General features: G+C 40.1%; 1 protein-coding gene across 1 annotated transcript; it reads left to right on the forward strand.

The window, feature by feature from the left end:
* Window positions 1-7,572: 7,572 nt before the first annotated feature.
* On the forward strand, window positions 7,573-14,972 carry LOC149835831 (uncharacterized). The gene is made up of 6 exons (XM_090010687.1): window positions 7,573-7,975; window positions 10,228-10,729; window positions 11,459-11,660; window positions 12,925-13,395; window positions 14,122-14,757; window positions 14,857-14,972. Exons 1-5 carry the CDS (start codon window positions 7,579-7,581, stop codon window positions 14,563-14,565), a joined length of 2,016 nt encoding a protein of 671 aa, XP_089866813.1. The 5' UTR covers window positions 7,573-7,578; the 3' UTR covers window positions 14,566-14,757; window positions 14,857-14,972.
* The last annotated feature ends 2,528 nt before the right edge of the window (window positions 14,973-17,500 follow it).

A 17,500-nucleotide genomic window follows, 5' to 3' on the forward strand; every position in this document is an offset into this window, starting at 1 on the left:
ACAGCCCTAAGTGACGTGTACGGTTAACCCATTGTGCAAATGAAGGAATTGACATTTGCCTTGCGTGCCTACCCAGGGTGATCACTTCTTAAGACTTGAAAAATATCATCGGCCTAAATCGGGATCTCAGCTTTGTTGTTTCTTTCACGCATCCATTTCCTCTTTATCAAACATGTCGGCTTTCCTCTAATAATAAAGTTTGCCTTTGAAAAGTATTCCTTAAGACATGGAAAAACCTCCTCTAATGATATGAAAACTTTTTTTTTATTATTATTATCATCATCATTACTATTATTTTATTAAAGGAAAGTGATAACGAACAATAAGGCCTCCTATAAATCACAAATACAAGAATAGTATGGTCCTGCAACTTTAAGGAATTTATTTAACAAGTGGTAGCTTTAGACTAGTGGATGGAATTCTGACATCTGGTAGGGGTGACTTGAGAACATCAACAAGTTGACGTAACATCTTGAGTTCGAAACACTTTGCAACGAGACTAAAGATGGGTTTACTCCCTAGTAGTCAAAGGAGACTCGGGGTTTTACACCTGCAACGAACTTGGGGATGAACGAGGTGGTTTATCCTCAATTATCCAAAAATATGTAATTCTCACAGTCATCATTCCGAACTTTCTCTGATCTGTCTTTCACGCAAACAATTGAAATATGGGCCCTTGGACATGAATTCTCACCTACTATTTCCAACCCGTGCCCCAGCAAGTATCTAAGTCATACCATAGTGACAAACGTTTTTATGGGCAATTTCCCGTTTTTCAAAAAGTCATGAGAAATTGAAAAAAAACCATAAATCTCGCATTTTTTTCTGCAAAATCTCGGCAATAAAAAATTTAATTAAAAAATATAAAAAAAATATTTTTATATGAAATTATTAATAAAAATTATTTAAAAATAAAAAAATACATGATTTTTTTTGGGATAAATGGCCGTTTAAAACGTAAATATCGCATTTAAATCATGGTATTTATGTTTTTTTATAAATCTCACGATATTTTGTAAATCTCGCGAGAAATTGCCGTTTTAAACTTTCAGGCAATTTCTCACGATATTATCGCGAGATTTTCATAAATCTTGCGATATTAATTTGTCACTGAGTCATACATGTGTAACCCGTCCCAAGTACTATAAGCAAAAACCTTCAAGAGAATCTGAGCATCCTAATCTACACACTGTTTGCGTAATTAGGACAAGGGGCTTTATAACAAATCGGGTATATTTTTATCAAGATCTAACAAAATCATCTTAATTAGATGCAGCAGTAGTGAATGAAAATTCTATACTAGAAGTTGCTGTTTGGATATCTTATGACGAGGAACTCACATCGTGAACCAGATCACTTAATGGGATTGCCCCTACCAGGTGAACCCTGAGTGGGATCACGACACCTAAGCCCACCAGTTAAAGGCAACCACACATGCGGTGGGAGTCGAACCTGGGATGAAGGGGTCCTCACCTCCTCTCTAGACCCACAACCACTCGATCGGGTAACCGGGGCAGGTGTAAAAAAAAAATTGACTTGAAAAAAAAAACATGTTGGTCTTCATCAAAATGGTAATGCCTAATTAACAAGCAAACCATGTTGGATTAGATTTGGGAAGTAATGCCTAACAAGCAAACCATTTATGGGGTCAATTGAATGGGACTGGTTTACATCAGTACCATTGTATTTGGGCTGATACATACCAACAAAAACAGGTTCTGTTCTATACATGGATTGGACTCGGAACAAGTGATTTCGTGTTCACTCTGATTCAGGTTGAGATCGATAAACAATTAGGGTTGGAAGTGGGTAGATCTTGATTCCGACTTGACCCATTTTATATATTTTATAGCAAAACCTATATATATATATATATATATATATATATATATATATATATATATATATATATATATATATATATATATATATATAGTTGATGCACCTTTTTCGCATCCAGTTGAATCACAACCCGATTTGGAACCCCACCATGTGTTTCCAGTTGGACCTGGATCAGGAGCTGATCCCACTCACCCATGAAAAGTTGGATCTAATATCGGTTGAACCCAGATCAGACCCATATGCACCCTAACGAAGATCAGGGGACTCCTTGCCGGATCCATTGGTTTACCCTGATGGATTGAAAATTGTGGGCAGTAATTTTACTATGGGCAGACTTAAACCACCAATGCATTTGTAACTATATGGGAATTAATAGAGACAAGATCAGTCAGAGGTGCCTTGAATGTCGTTCATCAATGACATGAACGACAACCACACAAGGGCCGTGTGCCTGATAGTTTACCTCTTAGATATGGGTCGTCTCACAGAAATTTTCAGAAGCCATTCATCTTGTAGATGAACAGCAGCAAAAGCACAAAAAACTGAAACTGCACCTCACCTTGTGATGGGGACGTAGCACGTTTGAATCCCAATGGTACAATTATAACTGGTAAGGGTCCGCCAAACCCCCAGCTTTATCTATCGAAAAAAAGCTAGGAGCTCTACGGGGTTGGGAAGACCGACACCTTTCTAAAAAGCGCTTGGTCAAGTGGGAGCGATTGGACCGATAGGTGTAACCGTGTTGACCAGGGTACTCCCCGGTCCTATTCCTCTGCCTTTCGTCAACCGCATTAGTCAATTAGGGTAGCCACTCCTAGTTTTTGCCAACAAGGAAAAGTCCATGCTACAGTTATTCGACATAATGACCTATATATGTCACAAATAGGAGAGGGTGGTGTATGTTCGCCCCCGACGATTCACTGAATCCCACGTCTGTGTTCGGGGCTTTGAATGAGAACCACGTATACAAGCACATGGGGCTCGTATTCCTGTGTATGTTGACATAACTTTGCATCGGACTCTGGTGTTGTTACAAAGACTTAAGTACAATTTCTTGTTATTCTTCTCATAAAGTGATGGTTTGAGAAAATGACAAAAATGTCTTTCATTCAAAAAAGAAAAAACAATCAGTTCAAAAAAAGGACAAACATGTCCTTCATCCAGAAAGTTGACGATGATGTTGACTCTTCAAAGTCTTCTTCTTCTTTCTCCGTTCAGAAAAAGGACAAACATGTCCTCTATCCAGAAAGTCGAGGATGATGTTGACTCTTCAAAGTCTTCTTCTTCTTTTTCTGTAAAACCCTCTCTCCCTCTCTCCAGAGAAAAAATCAAGGGAGACAAAGAGTTCTCTCTGGAGAAGGCCATGCACATCAACCCTCTCACTCTCTCTCCCTTCTCTCTCTGCTTCTGTGCACATCCAACAGACGATCCTACATTGCTCCATCGTCATCTTCTTCTTCTTCCTTCTCCGTAAAACACTGTAAAACCCTCTCTCTCTCTAGAGAAGAAATCAAGGGAGGTAAAGAGTTCCCCCTGGAGAAAGCCATGAACATCAACCCTCTCACTTTCTCTCTCTTCTCTCTCTACTTATGTGCCTGATTTAGAGTTTTTGCCCTTACAGGAGGGGGGTCCAGGGGCTCCCCCCAGCGCGGATCCCGCTGATTTGTAGTATTATCGGGCTTTCCTACAACAATTTGTAGTATTTTTGGATCTCCAACGAAACACTATAGTGATTTGCAGAAGACACTACAAATCGCTATAGCGATTTGCGGAAGACACTACAAATCACTATAACAAATCGCTATAGCGATTTGTAGTGTCTTCCGTAAATCGCTATAGCGATTTGTAGTATCTTCAGCAAATCGCTATAGCGATTTGCTATAGTGATTTGTAATGTCTTCCGCAAATCGCTATAGCGATTTGTAGATTCTTCCGCAAATCGCTATAGCGATTTGTAGTGTCTTCCGCAAATCACTATAGCGATTTGTAGTGTTATTCAGTAAGCAAATCGCTGTAAATCGCTACCCGAATTAGGACAAACTTGTCAGGGTCATATCTCCCTAACCGAAGGTCATATTCCAAATCCGTAAAAAGTGGTGTCTTCATTATTGAGTCTAATTTATTTCTGTAAATTTTCAAAGATTTCTATTGTCATTTCAATTCTCATTTTAACTAAAAACTAGACCCCTATTATTTTGTGTTATTTGAGTTGCACAACACCATTCTCGCTTGACATCCACATCTTGATTTTGACATGCTTTTTGTTGGATTTTCCATTGATTTCTTCCAATTAGGCTCCACAACAGTCAATGTGCAGGTCAGTCGATGCTTGATGGAGCAATGTAAGAACTTATGTTGGATGTGCATAGAAGCAGAAAGAGAAGGGAGAGAGAGAGAGTGGGAGGGTTGATGTTCATGGCCTCCTCCAGAGGAGATTTCTTTCTCAGATAATCCTGCAGTGCAGAGACTGGGTCTTAAATAATCATCTTCGGGGCACAAAAATATGTCTTTCTCACCACGATACTCTGTGCATTTTTTTATCACGACACCCAGGACCTGTGCCGGGGGGAGCCCCCGGACCCCCCTCCTGTAAGGGCAAAAACTTTAAATCGGGTTCCACAACGAATCAAGTTGAACGATGCTACCCACGCTGGGAGGAGCCCCCAAACCCTCCTCCTATAAGGGCAAAAACTTTAAATCAAGTTCTACGATGAATCAAGTTGAACGATGCTATCCACGCTGGGAGGAGCCCCAAACCCTCCTCCTATAAGGGCAAAAACTCTGAATCAGACTCCACAACTCATCAAGTTGAATGATGCTACCCACGCTGGGAGAAGTCCTCAGACCCCCCTTTCTGTAAGGGTAAAAACTCTGAATCAGACTCCACAACTCTTCAAGTTGAATGATGATACCCACTGGGAGGAGCCCCCAGACCCCTTTCCTGTAAGGGCAAAAACTCTGAATCAGGCTCCACAACGAATCAAGTTGAATGATGCTACCCACGCTGGGAGGAGCCCCCAGACCCCTTTCCTGTAAGGGCAAAAACTCTGAATCAAGCTCCACAACGAATCAAGTTGAATGATGCTACCCACGCTGGGAGGAGCCCCCAGACCCCTTTCCTGTAAGGGCAAAAACTCTGAATCAGGCTCCACAACGAATCAAGTTGAATGATGCTACCCACGCTGGGAGGAGCCCCCAAACCCTCCTCCTGTAAGGGTAAAAACTCTGAATCAGGATCTACAACTCATTTAGTTGAATGATGCTACCCACGCTGGGAGGAGCCCCCAAACCCTCCTCCTGTAAGGGTAAAAACTCTGAATCAGGCTCCACAACAATGAATGTGCAGGTCAGTCGGTGCTTGATGAAGCAATGTAAGATCTTTTGTTGGATGTGCATAGAAGCAGAAAGAGAAGGGAGAGAGAGTGAGTGAGAGAGTTGATGTTCATGGCCTCCTCCAGGGAAGATTTCTTTCTCAGATAATCCTGCAGTGCAGAGACTGGGTCTTAAATAATCATCTTCGGGGCACTTAAGTCTTTACAACCACTCCTTTTCAAGAATCGTTATTTTTTTTGCACCAATGGAGGAGAGGGTACTTAAGTCTTTGCAATCGCATCAAACTCCAATGCTAATTAATGCTGACAAACATGGGGATACGAGACACACATGCTTACATACGTGGTTCTCTTTGGGACCCCCGAACATGAGATGTAGCTAACTGCACTGTTCGGGGGGGAGGGAACATATAACCTGCTTTGCACAAATAGGGGTGGGCAACGGCCAGCCCGTCATGGGTCGGGTTTGGGCCATGATTTTAAGCTTGGGCCCGTTAAGTACTGGGCCAAAATCAGTCCCGTTATATATGTGAACCGGGCTCAGGCAATATAAATTTTTAAAAATTAACTATTACACAGTAACTTGGATAGTTATTAATATCTACTTAATTAGTTGTACGAAAACTTTTTATTTGTTAATTCTTATTATTTACCTAATTAGTTACACTAATTAAGAATTAGGTTTTTGTGTAAAATTAAAGAAATGAATGGGTTTGGGTGGGCCTGGCCCAGACTCGACCCACTTCACATTGGCTCATTGGACCAATGTGTTGAGCCATGGCCCATGGGCTTCTCTTCAAACCCAAGTCCATTAAGAACCAGGCCAAAACCCGGCTCATTAGTAAACAGGCTCGTCAACGCTGGACCGGGCCAGCCAGATGCCCACCACTAGTCACAACGACAAGGATATGAACTGTTTTAATGTAGAAAAACAATTTTATTATTAAAATAGCAATAAATTATTAAAATATTAAAAAAATCGTCTGTACGTGTCATGAGTGTGTCACTTGTCGTGTCCCCATCTCGTGCTGTATCCCTGGACACAAGGACAAAAATGGAGTGATCCCGTGGCACAGATTATAACTAAAGAAAACCTACAAATAACCACACAGTATGTAACTTTGTGCGAGTTGGGAAATCACTCTTCATTTTTTTTAAATTTAATTTTTTTCTGTGAATGATTTCTTCTGGATAACTGAATTTGCCCTTTTAATGCAAACACTAACACGTAGTTTTTTTTTATCTGAATTGGTTGGGTAAACTTTAATGAGTTGTGCTTTGGATATAAGTATGGCAAGTAAGGCCATAATTGTTATGTTTATGATGATTTAACAAAGTTTTGAGGGCAGGAGGCTGAATTTGATTAATATCCTAAAAACACATCAAAACTTTTGTGGCAATTGAGCGTTTTACGAATTTTCAGCAAACAAAACTTTTCTTTTAGGTGTTCTGGAACTCTGGTGAGGGTGATCAAATGATCTGTTAACTCATTTCTATCGCAATCAATCATATGGCACCGTTCCATGGCTTCACAGCAGCAAATTAGGCTCCATTTGGATGACACGAGGCAAAACAGGGTTTTCTAATAACTTGGTTTGCTATCAAACTTTGGTTTGCCAAAAACCAGGTTTTACTGGTGTTTGGATGACCCAAAACCTGAAAAACTAAGTTTTGGATTTCTAAAACTTAAAAAAAATAAAACAAAAATAGGCCAGCTATGTTCTAGCCAGCCACTCAGATGGAGAATAGTCGGGCTAGTGCCAACCCGACCCGATTGCGGCCCCACTAGAATTTATGAGTCAAGGTTAAACTTGGCCTTTCACATATCAGTTTATCAATTTATTTGCAATTTGTCCTGTAATGCGAACGCTTTGATTTTCAAAACTGACGGTGCAGATTAGTGAAGCACCTCGTTTTCCTATCGTATTCACTTGTGCAGAGTTGTCTGCTTTCCTTGTTAAAACTGGAAATTTCCTCCTCATAGAAATGTACTTGGTCATTTTCTATATATTATTTCTGAAATCAATATTGGCGGCACAAAAAGTCACCACTGTTGGTGATTTTCAATATGACGTGATCTCAACCCCAATTTCCTTGACCAACTTGCAAGTGGTATTTTAAAAACATGTCATTACGTCATATACCAAATCCAAGCAGAGAAGCATATAAATAGGACTCCAAGCTCCGTAGCTTTCTCCCACCAGTTAGTCATTGACACAATTAATTCTTCTTAATTTGGCCTTCCATCTCTCTCTCTCTCTCTCTCTCTCTCTCTCTCTCTCTCTCTCTCTCTCTCTCTCTCTCTCTCACGATGCCTTCTGGTTCACTTCTCATCTTTCCTGAACCCAATTACAACAACACTGGCCATGAAAAAGCTAGTGAGGGATTAATGGATAGGCCTTCCATGTTGCCCAAGAGCTATCTCACCAAAGAGAAGCAACCTGGCTTGGTTGTGAAACCAGCCAAGCATACAGCCGCAGCTGCCTCTGCCTTCCATGGTGGTGCTGCCGATGATGAGTATGATAATGAATCTTCTTCACCTGCAACCGATGAACAAGGGGAAGCCGACGATCTCAGGTATCGAGCCGAATCCTTCAGGGTGCTGCACGAGGGCGTGGTCGATGCCAGCAAAAGCATCAAGGAGAAATGCGCTTGGCTTCGTTCTCAACTGGTTGGGGAATATGTGGAGTTTGATACTCCCTTTGGCAACCGCCTCCTTACCTATGCTGACCATACTGCATCAGGGAGGTGCTTGCACCATATCGAAAATTACATTATCGATAATGTGTTACCATTTTATGGTATGTGCCTACTCATTTTCCTCCCTCTTTATATATAGTTTTAGCACTGATTTGATATGAAGATTTTTCTCTAAAAAAAAAAATCAATATAAAGACTTACCGATTAGTAGTAATTAGCAAGAGAGTTCCTATGAACACCTATTCATTTCTTTACGAAAAAGAAGAGAAACAACTTTTGTAAAAACAATCACTGGTATATTGAAAATATCACGATATGTTATGATGATATTTTCAGAGGCCGATACTCTATGCCACAAGAACATGCCATTTTAGCCGTGTGTCCCTGATGACATGATTCACATGACCGTACCCGTGATGAGATGCAGTTAGTTAAGCATGGGACGCGGTCAAATGCGTGCCCAAGCATAGTAATAAATATCACCAATATTTTGAATTTATCATAGAAAAACACAATACATTCAAGAACCAAAATAAATGCAGTATATTGAATAAATCATTTAAATAAAATATATTACGTATTTATCTTGCTTTTTAGAAAAACATGATAATACAATGACAAAATAAACACAATTATCTTTTAATTTGTTTCCCAAAAAAACGAGAGAGAGTGAGTGGGGTGCGCAAAGGGCCTGCCGGCCCCGCTAATGGCAGGCAGACCCCACGCGATGTCGGAGTAGACACTTCTTATGTAAAACCGAGGGAAGCCCTGACATTTTATAAGTTGTGGAGGGCCTGCCGTGCACGTTCCATAAACCAGAAAAATACGGAGACGTGGTTGTGTGATTGGCGAACACGTTATAAGTGTTCAGCTCTCTTTTGAGTAAGGGGCAGAGCGTGGGTCCCCCGTTTAATGGGGAGGGGGGTGCTTAGGCCTCAATAATTGATTCTGCTTTCAAAAATGCATCATGCCTCCGGCCCCAGTCATACCCTTTTTAAAATGTTATCGTCCAATGGTTTATTTTATAATAATAGATCCTCATATCGCATTTTTTTCAATGAAATATGATTTTTTAAATCGCAAAATTTTGTGTTTTGTTAACAGTTGATTTTTGAATAGCCAAAAAATCCTTGACACAAGTTGGATTTCGGTATTTTAAATATGGGTCTTATCTAAATGAATGATATAGATCACATATGTGGAGCCCCATTTGATCGAAACAACTTGCATCAATGAAATCCAGAAGGGTACGAAGATAGGGATGACAGTGTTGCACTAGGTTCCCTCCCGTTCGCATCCCAACTACTGTATCATCGTCACATCTCTCTCTCTATATATATATATATAAAAGGGTGCAACAGTAGACAAACATTGGCGTCCACTATTACGCCTAATATATATATATATATATATAGAGAGAGAGAGAGAGAGAAATGGGTCGGTGCTAAATGAAATATACTAAGGGCATGTTTGGGATCGGTAGCTGAGATAAGGGTATATAGAGTTTACGGATTTGAGGAAGAGGAGGTGATAGACGTCAAATCCATCCTTTAGTGTAAATAGAAAGGAGAAAGGGCCCCACTCACATTCCAAATGCATAAACACTCGTTCTAGGGACGAGATTCCAAACGAGACCACTATGGGTGTTTGACCAAGATTTTGTCTCGGGAATTAACACCAAATGCATAAACGTCCATCTCAGAGCCGAGATTCCAAACAAGCCCTAAATGAAATGTGCTAAATGAGTTTTTTAGGGTTTTTTTAGTTTATTTTTAAATTTTGACCGTATAGATGTGATTATAACATTCTAAAAATCAACAGTCCAAATTCTTTGTAAATTTTTATGCTCTAAATATCACTTTTTTCATTGAAAACACATGATCCAGATGTTGATTCCTGACCATGACCAACCCATTTATTCGAAAAAAAATCCAGACAGAAAAACCCATTTAGCATGTTTCATTTAACACCGACCCATTTCTCTATATATATGTGCGTGTATTTTACGGATGTTTATACAATTTAGCAATTTTCTGTTGTTTTTTAGTTAATTCCATTTTATGGATGTGATTTAGATGTTCCATTTAGTGGAATTGGCATTTGAATCACTGGATTCCAATACTGGAACAGGTTTTTTCAATAATTAAAAAATTAATGGCTATAATTAAATTGTATCGAAATTTTTGGACTAAAAATACGTGTTTTCATTAAAACATGATCCAAGGGTCGTTTTTCACTAAATCGAAATCGATCGAACATGCTGAACACATCCACAACAATATAACAGAGAAAACTTGATTTGTGACTATGGTGTAAACTCCATAATAATACAATCAATGTTGGTTGAAAATAGGCAACACTCACACGGATGACAGCTTCGTTGGGCACCGAACCACCAAGATGGTGCACGAGGCGGCCAAGTACATAAAGAGCTGCATGGGAGGAGGGGGCGACGACGACCTCCTGTTCTGCGGTTCGGGGACAACGGCCGCCATCAAGAGGCTGCAGGAGGTGATGGGAATAGCCGTCCCTTCCACCATGAGGTCGAGGGTGGTCAAGTCCCTAAGTCCCGAGGAGAGGTGGGTGGTCTTCGTGGGGCCCTACGAGCACCACTCCAACCTCCTATCGTGGCGGCAGAGCCTGGCGGAGGTGGTGGAGGTGGGAGTGGACGGGGACGGACTGGTGGACATGGAGATGCTGCGCAGAGAGTTGGAGTCGCCCAAGTATGCCAACCGTCCCTTGCTGGGCTCCTTCTCTGCTTGCAGCAACGTCACGGGGATCTACACGGAGACTCGAGCCTTGGCTCGACTCTTGCATGAACACGGCGCTTTTGCCTGCTTTGACTTTGCTGCTAGGTAAGACGACAGTTTATTCATTTCCTTTTGTGTTCACATTATTATAGAATTTTTCAAAATGGCACCTAACTTTTTGATGTAATTCTACGGCTCACATTTGAAAAAAAAAAAGGCACCAGGCTATTGTTCTTGTAAACTAGAGATTTTTTTTTTCAAATTAATTAATGCTATTACTAATAAGCTATATCTTCTTAGTATGTACAATTTTATCCTTTGAGATGCCTTAGTCTAACGATCCTACTTGAGTTTGTGAGGCTTCTGAATTAGGTGGGTTTTAATTTGATATCTTCCTCCCTTAATACTTTGTTTCCACAACATTAATCCTCCCTTAATACTTGATTTTATTATTTTTTATTTATTCATACAATGTATTCGTCTCGTATATAGACCATCACCACCTCTATTACAACAAATTGTTACAACCTATAGAAAGAAAAAGTTTGAAAGATTAGCAGAAGAAAAAAGAGGTTAATGAATTGTAAATGTCATATTTGAGATTTTCTCTGTATATTTATTGGATAATAAATACCCTTACATTTCTTTTTAACTAACCATAACAAAGTTTAAGTACTTTTTTGAAATTTTGAAAAGATAGCCTCATTTTCAAATTAGGCTGAACACTTAGATTCCAATTTTAAAAACTACCTTTTCTTTAAAAACTACTCTCAAATGAAAATTAAACAAAGGCAAGAAAAGATTTGCTAATGGGCTTTAGTTTTCATTTTCCAGTGGGCCATACGTGAAAATTGACATGCGATCTGGAGAGCTGGAGGGGTATGATGCAGTCTTTTTGAGCCCCCACAAGTTTGTAGGTGGCCCCGGCACACCAGGGATACTGCTCATGAGCAAGTCCCTCTATTGCTTGGGATCTGCACCACCTTCCACCTGCGGTGGAGGAACTGTCGCCTTTGTCAACGGCTTCAACGAGAAGGTATTAGCTCATATTCGTTCAATATTACAAGTGTTTTCCCATTCTTTATTCATTCGTTCAATGAAAGGAAGAAAAAATGATTTACATTAGATTCTATCACCTTCTACGTACCATCCCAAGTGATGAACGAACAAGCAATCGGAGCAATCACCACCCTTGAAAAAAGCAGACACCTGCCCCTTCTTAAAACTGGCTAGCAGATCACCGTTAGTGGTTTGCATGAAAATAGCCAGACCGAAAGAAGGAAATAAATAAGTAGGCAGAAGGGTGATTTTCAATGAGAGAGGATCACGTCAGAGGCACTTGCCTTGGATGTCGTTCATCTTAAAACAGAGCAACACACCCATCAAAACAGTGAATAAGTTCATCGTGATGAGCCGTTCATTTAAAACTATTCCGATGCCGTTGATTCGAAACACGAACGACATCATCGGAAAAAAGAGTGAGACCCATCCAAGTGATTGGCATCTCATTCGTACAGGTTTTGAATGCCGTTCGTCTTAAAATCAATGACGTCCAGAAGTGCCCTAACGGAATACCGTAGGGCGACGTGATCACATCTAATTTTCAATTATAATTACTGAGTTAAACCTCAAGTTAATGTCATAAGCGACTTTTAAGAAAGGGACAAGCGTGAAGTGACACTGTTGGATATCGAAACTGTTGGATATCAACCAGAAACTGTTGGATATCGAAAGAACCATATGAAATGACCATGGCCCATACAGGATCTCATTAATGCAAGTTGTTTTTTTATCAAGTCTGACAGTATAGATTCAGTGTGGACATTTTGATAGAAATCAATCTTTAGATTTGCAATTTTTTTTTTTGACAAAAAAATGACTTTTTAAATCAACAAATTTTAACATGTTTTTAGCTGTTGATTTTTTAATAGTCATAAAATCCAACACAAGGGCTGCATTTTAGCGACTCAACTGTTGATATTCACTAAATTGCTAAATTAATCATGTAAATCACATCTGTGAGGTTAGGTTTATTAAAATAACTTGCGCCAGTGAGACCCAAAGATAAGGTATGAAAATAGGGATGCGTAGGAGATTAGTGGAAGTGAATTGGAAAGGACAGACTAGATGCGTATTTGATAAATATCTGTATCAGATTGCATGTACAAATTCAGATATGGTATGAGTTTTTCTCCATCCGAATTCTATCCGACCTTAATCTGAACCATTTACATCCCTAATCTTAGGACCAAGTCTTACGACTTCTTGGCTGATTGGTTTTTACTTTTTTTCTTCTTTAGGACACTTTGTACTACGAGGACATAGAGGAGAGAGAGGATGCTGGAACTCCTGCTATAGTTCAAAAGATCAAAGCCGCATTGGCATTCTGGGTGAAGGAATACATGGGTTACCACCTCATTGACACACAGGAGAGCCTCTGGATCGAGCGTGCCCTTGATAGGCTTCTGCTTAATCCCAACATCTGTGTTCTCGGAAACACCAAGGCCAAACGCCAACCCATTGTATCCTTCTTGGTTTATACAACTTCTTTGGATGCAGCTGATGAATCAGGGGAGAGGGGTATGTACATTTGGAGAGAGAGAGCCACCAAGAGGGACAAACCTCTCCACGGCCGGTTTGTCACCAAGCTGCTCAATGATCTGTTTGGAATCCAAGCTCGTGGTGGGTGTGCTTGTGCTGGGCCTTATGGTCACGTCCTGCTCAATGTGGACAAGCAGCAGTCATTAGCATTCCGATCTGCAATTCAAAAGGTACATAGGCACGACAATTATTGCAAATTCATTAATGAAGCTTGAGTCTTGACAAATCCAATCGAATGCTTAATCCTAGTCATGAATATCACCATACTTTGAAAATATCGAAATTTTGTAGTGATATTTTCGAAGCATGACATATTCTCCGAATACCACATTTTCATTGCAATATTAATGTGATCAAAACACTTTTGCAGAGTTTTCGATGTTATTGATATTTTAATATATTTTCTGTGTATTTTATATATACCACTTTTTTGGGTGACTATCATGGTCGAGGGGTCCTGGTTTCAAAATTTGTCCACCCACCGGTTGTTCCCTTCAAATTTTGTATGTAGTTTTGTTTTTGGCAAATCTGACTATATGGATGTGATCTCCATGGTTGACAACCTATCAATATATTTTTTGGATCAATTTTTTTTATATGTAAATAAGATTTTACAAGGATTTAAAAATAATGATTATGAAATTTCTGAAAATTCACGTTATAAAATCCTACCTACACATTAAATATGTTAGGTTTTCTAGTATGACATCCATGTGGTCAGATTTTTCAAAAGACATCCACATACGAATTTTGAAGGGGAGGACAGGTGGGTGGACAAATTTTGAAACCAGGACTCCTCGACTATATATATATATTCAAATTATTGCAAGGTTTTTCCTTGGCAACATCTTGCTGAGTACGAGATTATTGACTGTGTGCATGGTAAACATTTGCAGGGTTATAATGGACTAAAACCCGGATGGACAAGGATCAGTTTCTCCTATTACATATCCAATGAGGAATTCGAGTTCATCCTTGCTGCGATTGAGTTTATTGCACTGTATGGCCAACGCTTTCTTCCTCTCTACCACTTCAATTGGAAAACTGGCGACTGGACGTTCAGGAAGAGCGCCATCAAGAACATTGTCAAGGATGAACACAATTTAGGCGCCAGAAACTTTCCACTAAATGGGAGGCCCTTGCCTTCTGCATACGCTCAAAGCCACCAAAGAGATCTCCCTGATGGAACTTCGTATGAGAACGCCATAACACGAGTTGAGCATAAGTACACATCGTATCTTGAGAATGCCAAGCTTGTTGCAAACTCACTTCCGAAGTTTCCTGGAGATCGCCGAGTGCCGCAAGATGTCGATGTCGACCTTATCCTCTTCAGAATCTAATGACTAATGGCTTCTTACCTTCTTATAGTTAGCTTGGTTATCTTCTCGATGACCTACCTATACGTGTATATCAATAAATGAATTATGTATTTCCTGTATTTCAAGACATGAATAAATTCCATTTGCGTTATAAGATGATAAAGTACTACAATTGATGAAAATCAAGCACTCTTTTTATATTTGAGCCACAAGGTAATCAAGAATTGCAATTGATGGACATCACTTTATTCTTTTTTTCTTCATTACATTTCACTCAGAGAGACGCTTAATTGATTTTTTTTCTGATAGAAGTAAACTTTAAACAGAAGAGGTGATGAGGGTTCACCCCCAACATATCATACACAGCAAGGGAGATGGAAAAGATAATAGAAAATGTTATGCAAAACCACAATGAAACTCAAGCAAACCACAAGATAAAGAGGAGCAAACAAGAGAAGACACAAGATTTATGTGGATTGACACTCAAGCCTATATCCACGGGCGAATAAAGAGCAAAAAATCCACTAGCAAATGTGAAGAAATATAGAGCTGAGGAACTCTCAAAACCCTAAACTACAATACAACCAAAATTCTCATGCGCAAATCTCAAAAAGAGGCGGCTATAAATATGACAAACGGACACAAAACCCTAACCGGTCTTGGGCCTAACCCCTTCCCTATCACCACAAACCTTCATTGGAGATCCCATTGTATGGTCACCAAAATATTTTTTTAATCCGGCAGAGTGGGTTCAAGACTCAAGACACCCACAACAGAAAAATAGGGAGAAAGTAGAATGATGACCATTATGAACCCAACTGTGAGCTACCCATTCAACCCAGATCTGAGTAAAGCCATCTGAGAGCTGCATAAAAGGGGATGTCCCCTTAAGTGCCGAAATAGATGTGCATGAGTTGAGATTGGGCACCCGAAAAGAGGTGATTGTTTCGCTACAACCGGAGGTGCCACCATGCTGAGTAGAGCCACCAATGCCAAAGAAGACGCCTTCTTTTCCCTCGCAGCAAATATGGAGGGCCGACGAGCAGGTATCTGATGCCACAGTTCTCCAGAATGTAGAATTTGAATTCAGGCCAGGCAGTAGTAAGGAGATATCGAAATGCAAGGCAATTTGCAAAGGGGTGCGTGATGGACTCTGATACATGTAGCAAATACTTGCTAATTGAAAACCTTTGGTTTTTTAGAAGAAGTTGGGTATTTACCTTTTCCATATTGAAACAAGCCACATGAATGCCATGGTCCTTGGAGATGATCCGAATTCGTGGAGCGGGGACTGGAAATGGAGAAGGCCCAATTTGGTTAAATATGTTGTGACAAAAGAGGTTAATGTGTAGAAAAAAATGCTATTGCCTAACCAGGTAATGGAGTCCATTGCTGAAGCATATAGACATAAGTTGTGCCCACTGGTCATGGTTTGAAACAGTAAGAGGCCTCTTTAGCTGAATGTTCCACCCCTTGTTAATGTTCCATCAGTCCCTGAAGAGCAATCTGGATTCTTTGAGGCATGCAGGATGGATGGGAACATACTATGAAGTTGATGTGGACCTGTCTATTTAAACGACACTCAATGTATTTATAGAACGCAAGGAAAAGAGGAAACAATAGAGGCATCCATGAAACTCAATCCATGAAAAGCATCACCAAAAATCTCACATGATGAGGTCGGCCCTCCGTTATTGGTCTTATTCTAGATACCAAAAATCCATGAAACAATACACGTCCTTGTTTTAGATACATGCCAACAATAGAGGCCCAAGGAAAGGCAACTCTATCACGTTACAACTTAAGTCATAATAGGACTCTTTTTATGACGCTACAAGAAATCTGTGTTTTACTGGCGAAACTTAGAAGTAGCGTCATTGTAAAATGCGTTTTACAGGCGCACCCTAGAAATAGCGTCATTGTAAAATGCATTTTACTGGCGCAAAAGTGATTGCGCCAGCAAAATATTTTTCTCTCAAAGAATATAATGTTTCGATGGTGCCACCCCAAATTGCGCCAGTAAAGAGTTTCAATATATTTTTATTTTGCGGAAGGACTCCTGCCTTTTTCTTTTCAGCCCCAAACTGCTCTCTCTCCCTCTCGGAAACCCTTCTTTTCAGCCCATTATCTATCTATCTCTTAATTCTGTTCACTGGCTTTTGGAGCTCTAATTTTGATTTCTTCCCAAATCTGTCGAGGAGGAGAATTGCTCGGTGGAGATTGAAGGAAGGATAGGATCCTCCAAGGCGATCGATCTGAACCATATGGAGGAGGAGAAGGGCCCTAAATCCGGTAGCCACGGCCATTGGACCTACGCAAACTCATGTAAGACCAACTTAATCACTCGTCCACTAGTTTCCCATTTCGATCTTAACTATATGGAGGCGATCTGTTTGTTTTGTCGTCTCTCTCGTTCTCTCTGGTTTTCCATTTCGTTTCTTCGTGTATTTTTCCTTTTTAGTGTTTTCACCCTCTGATTTCTTGTTGATCTGGGTAGCTCGTGGTTCTACTTTCTGTGATGGGGCGAAGAACACCAGAAAGAAGAAGGCCGCCACGCCATTGCAAGTTTCCGGCACTAAACGACTGTCAGAGGTTGCTGGAGCATAAGCGGTCCTTCCCCTACAGAAACCGTGTCGCGCAGCCGCAATTGCTTCCCTGTCGAACCTCAAGGAGATGCTCAGCCTCCTTTGAACAACACCGCTTTCAATTCTTAATTTACTCATTGGTAATCGTATTTTGGTGGATGCATTTTTTTATTATTTCTATCATAACCTTATGTTTGTTTTATTTCCTACACTCAAATTCTGATCAAGCCCTCTATGCATTCATGAGTAAATACTTTTAAGATTGTTTTTTCTTGGAATATGGTTTATTGAATTTTTTGTTTGAATGCTTCCGTCATATGCATCATCATCTCTCTCGTTCTTAGCTACTTCTGTATGGATTTTTTCACATA

This window comes from Nuphar pumila, chromosome 6 (assembly GCF_984573655.1).
Source record: "Nuphar pumila chromosome 6, dmNupPumi1.hap1.1, whole genome shotgun sequence".
Lineage (NCBI taxonomy): Eukaryota > Viridiplantae > Streptophyta > Magnoliopsida > Nymphaeales > Nymphaeaceae > Nuphar > Nuphar pumila.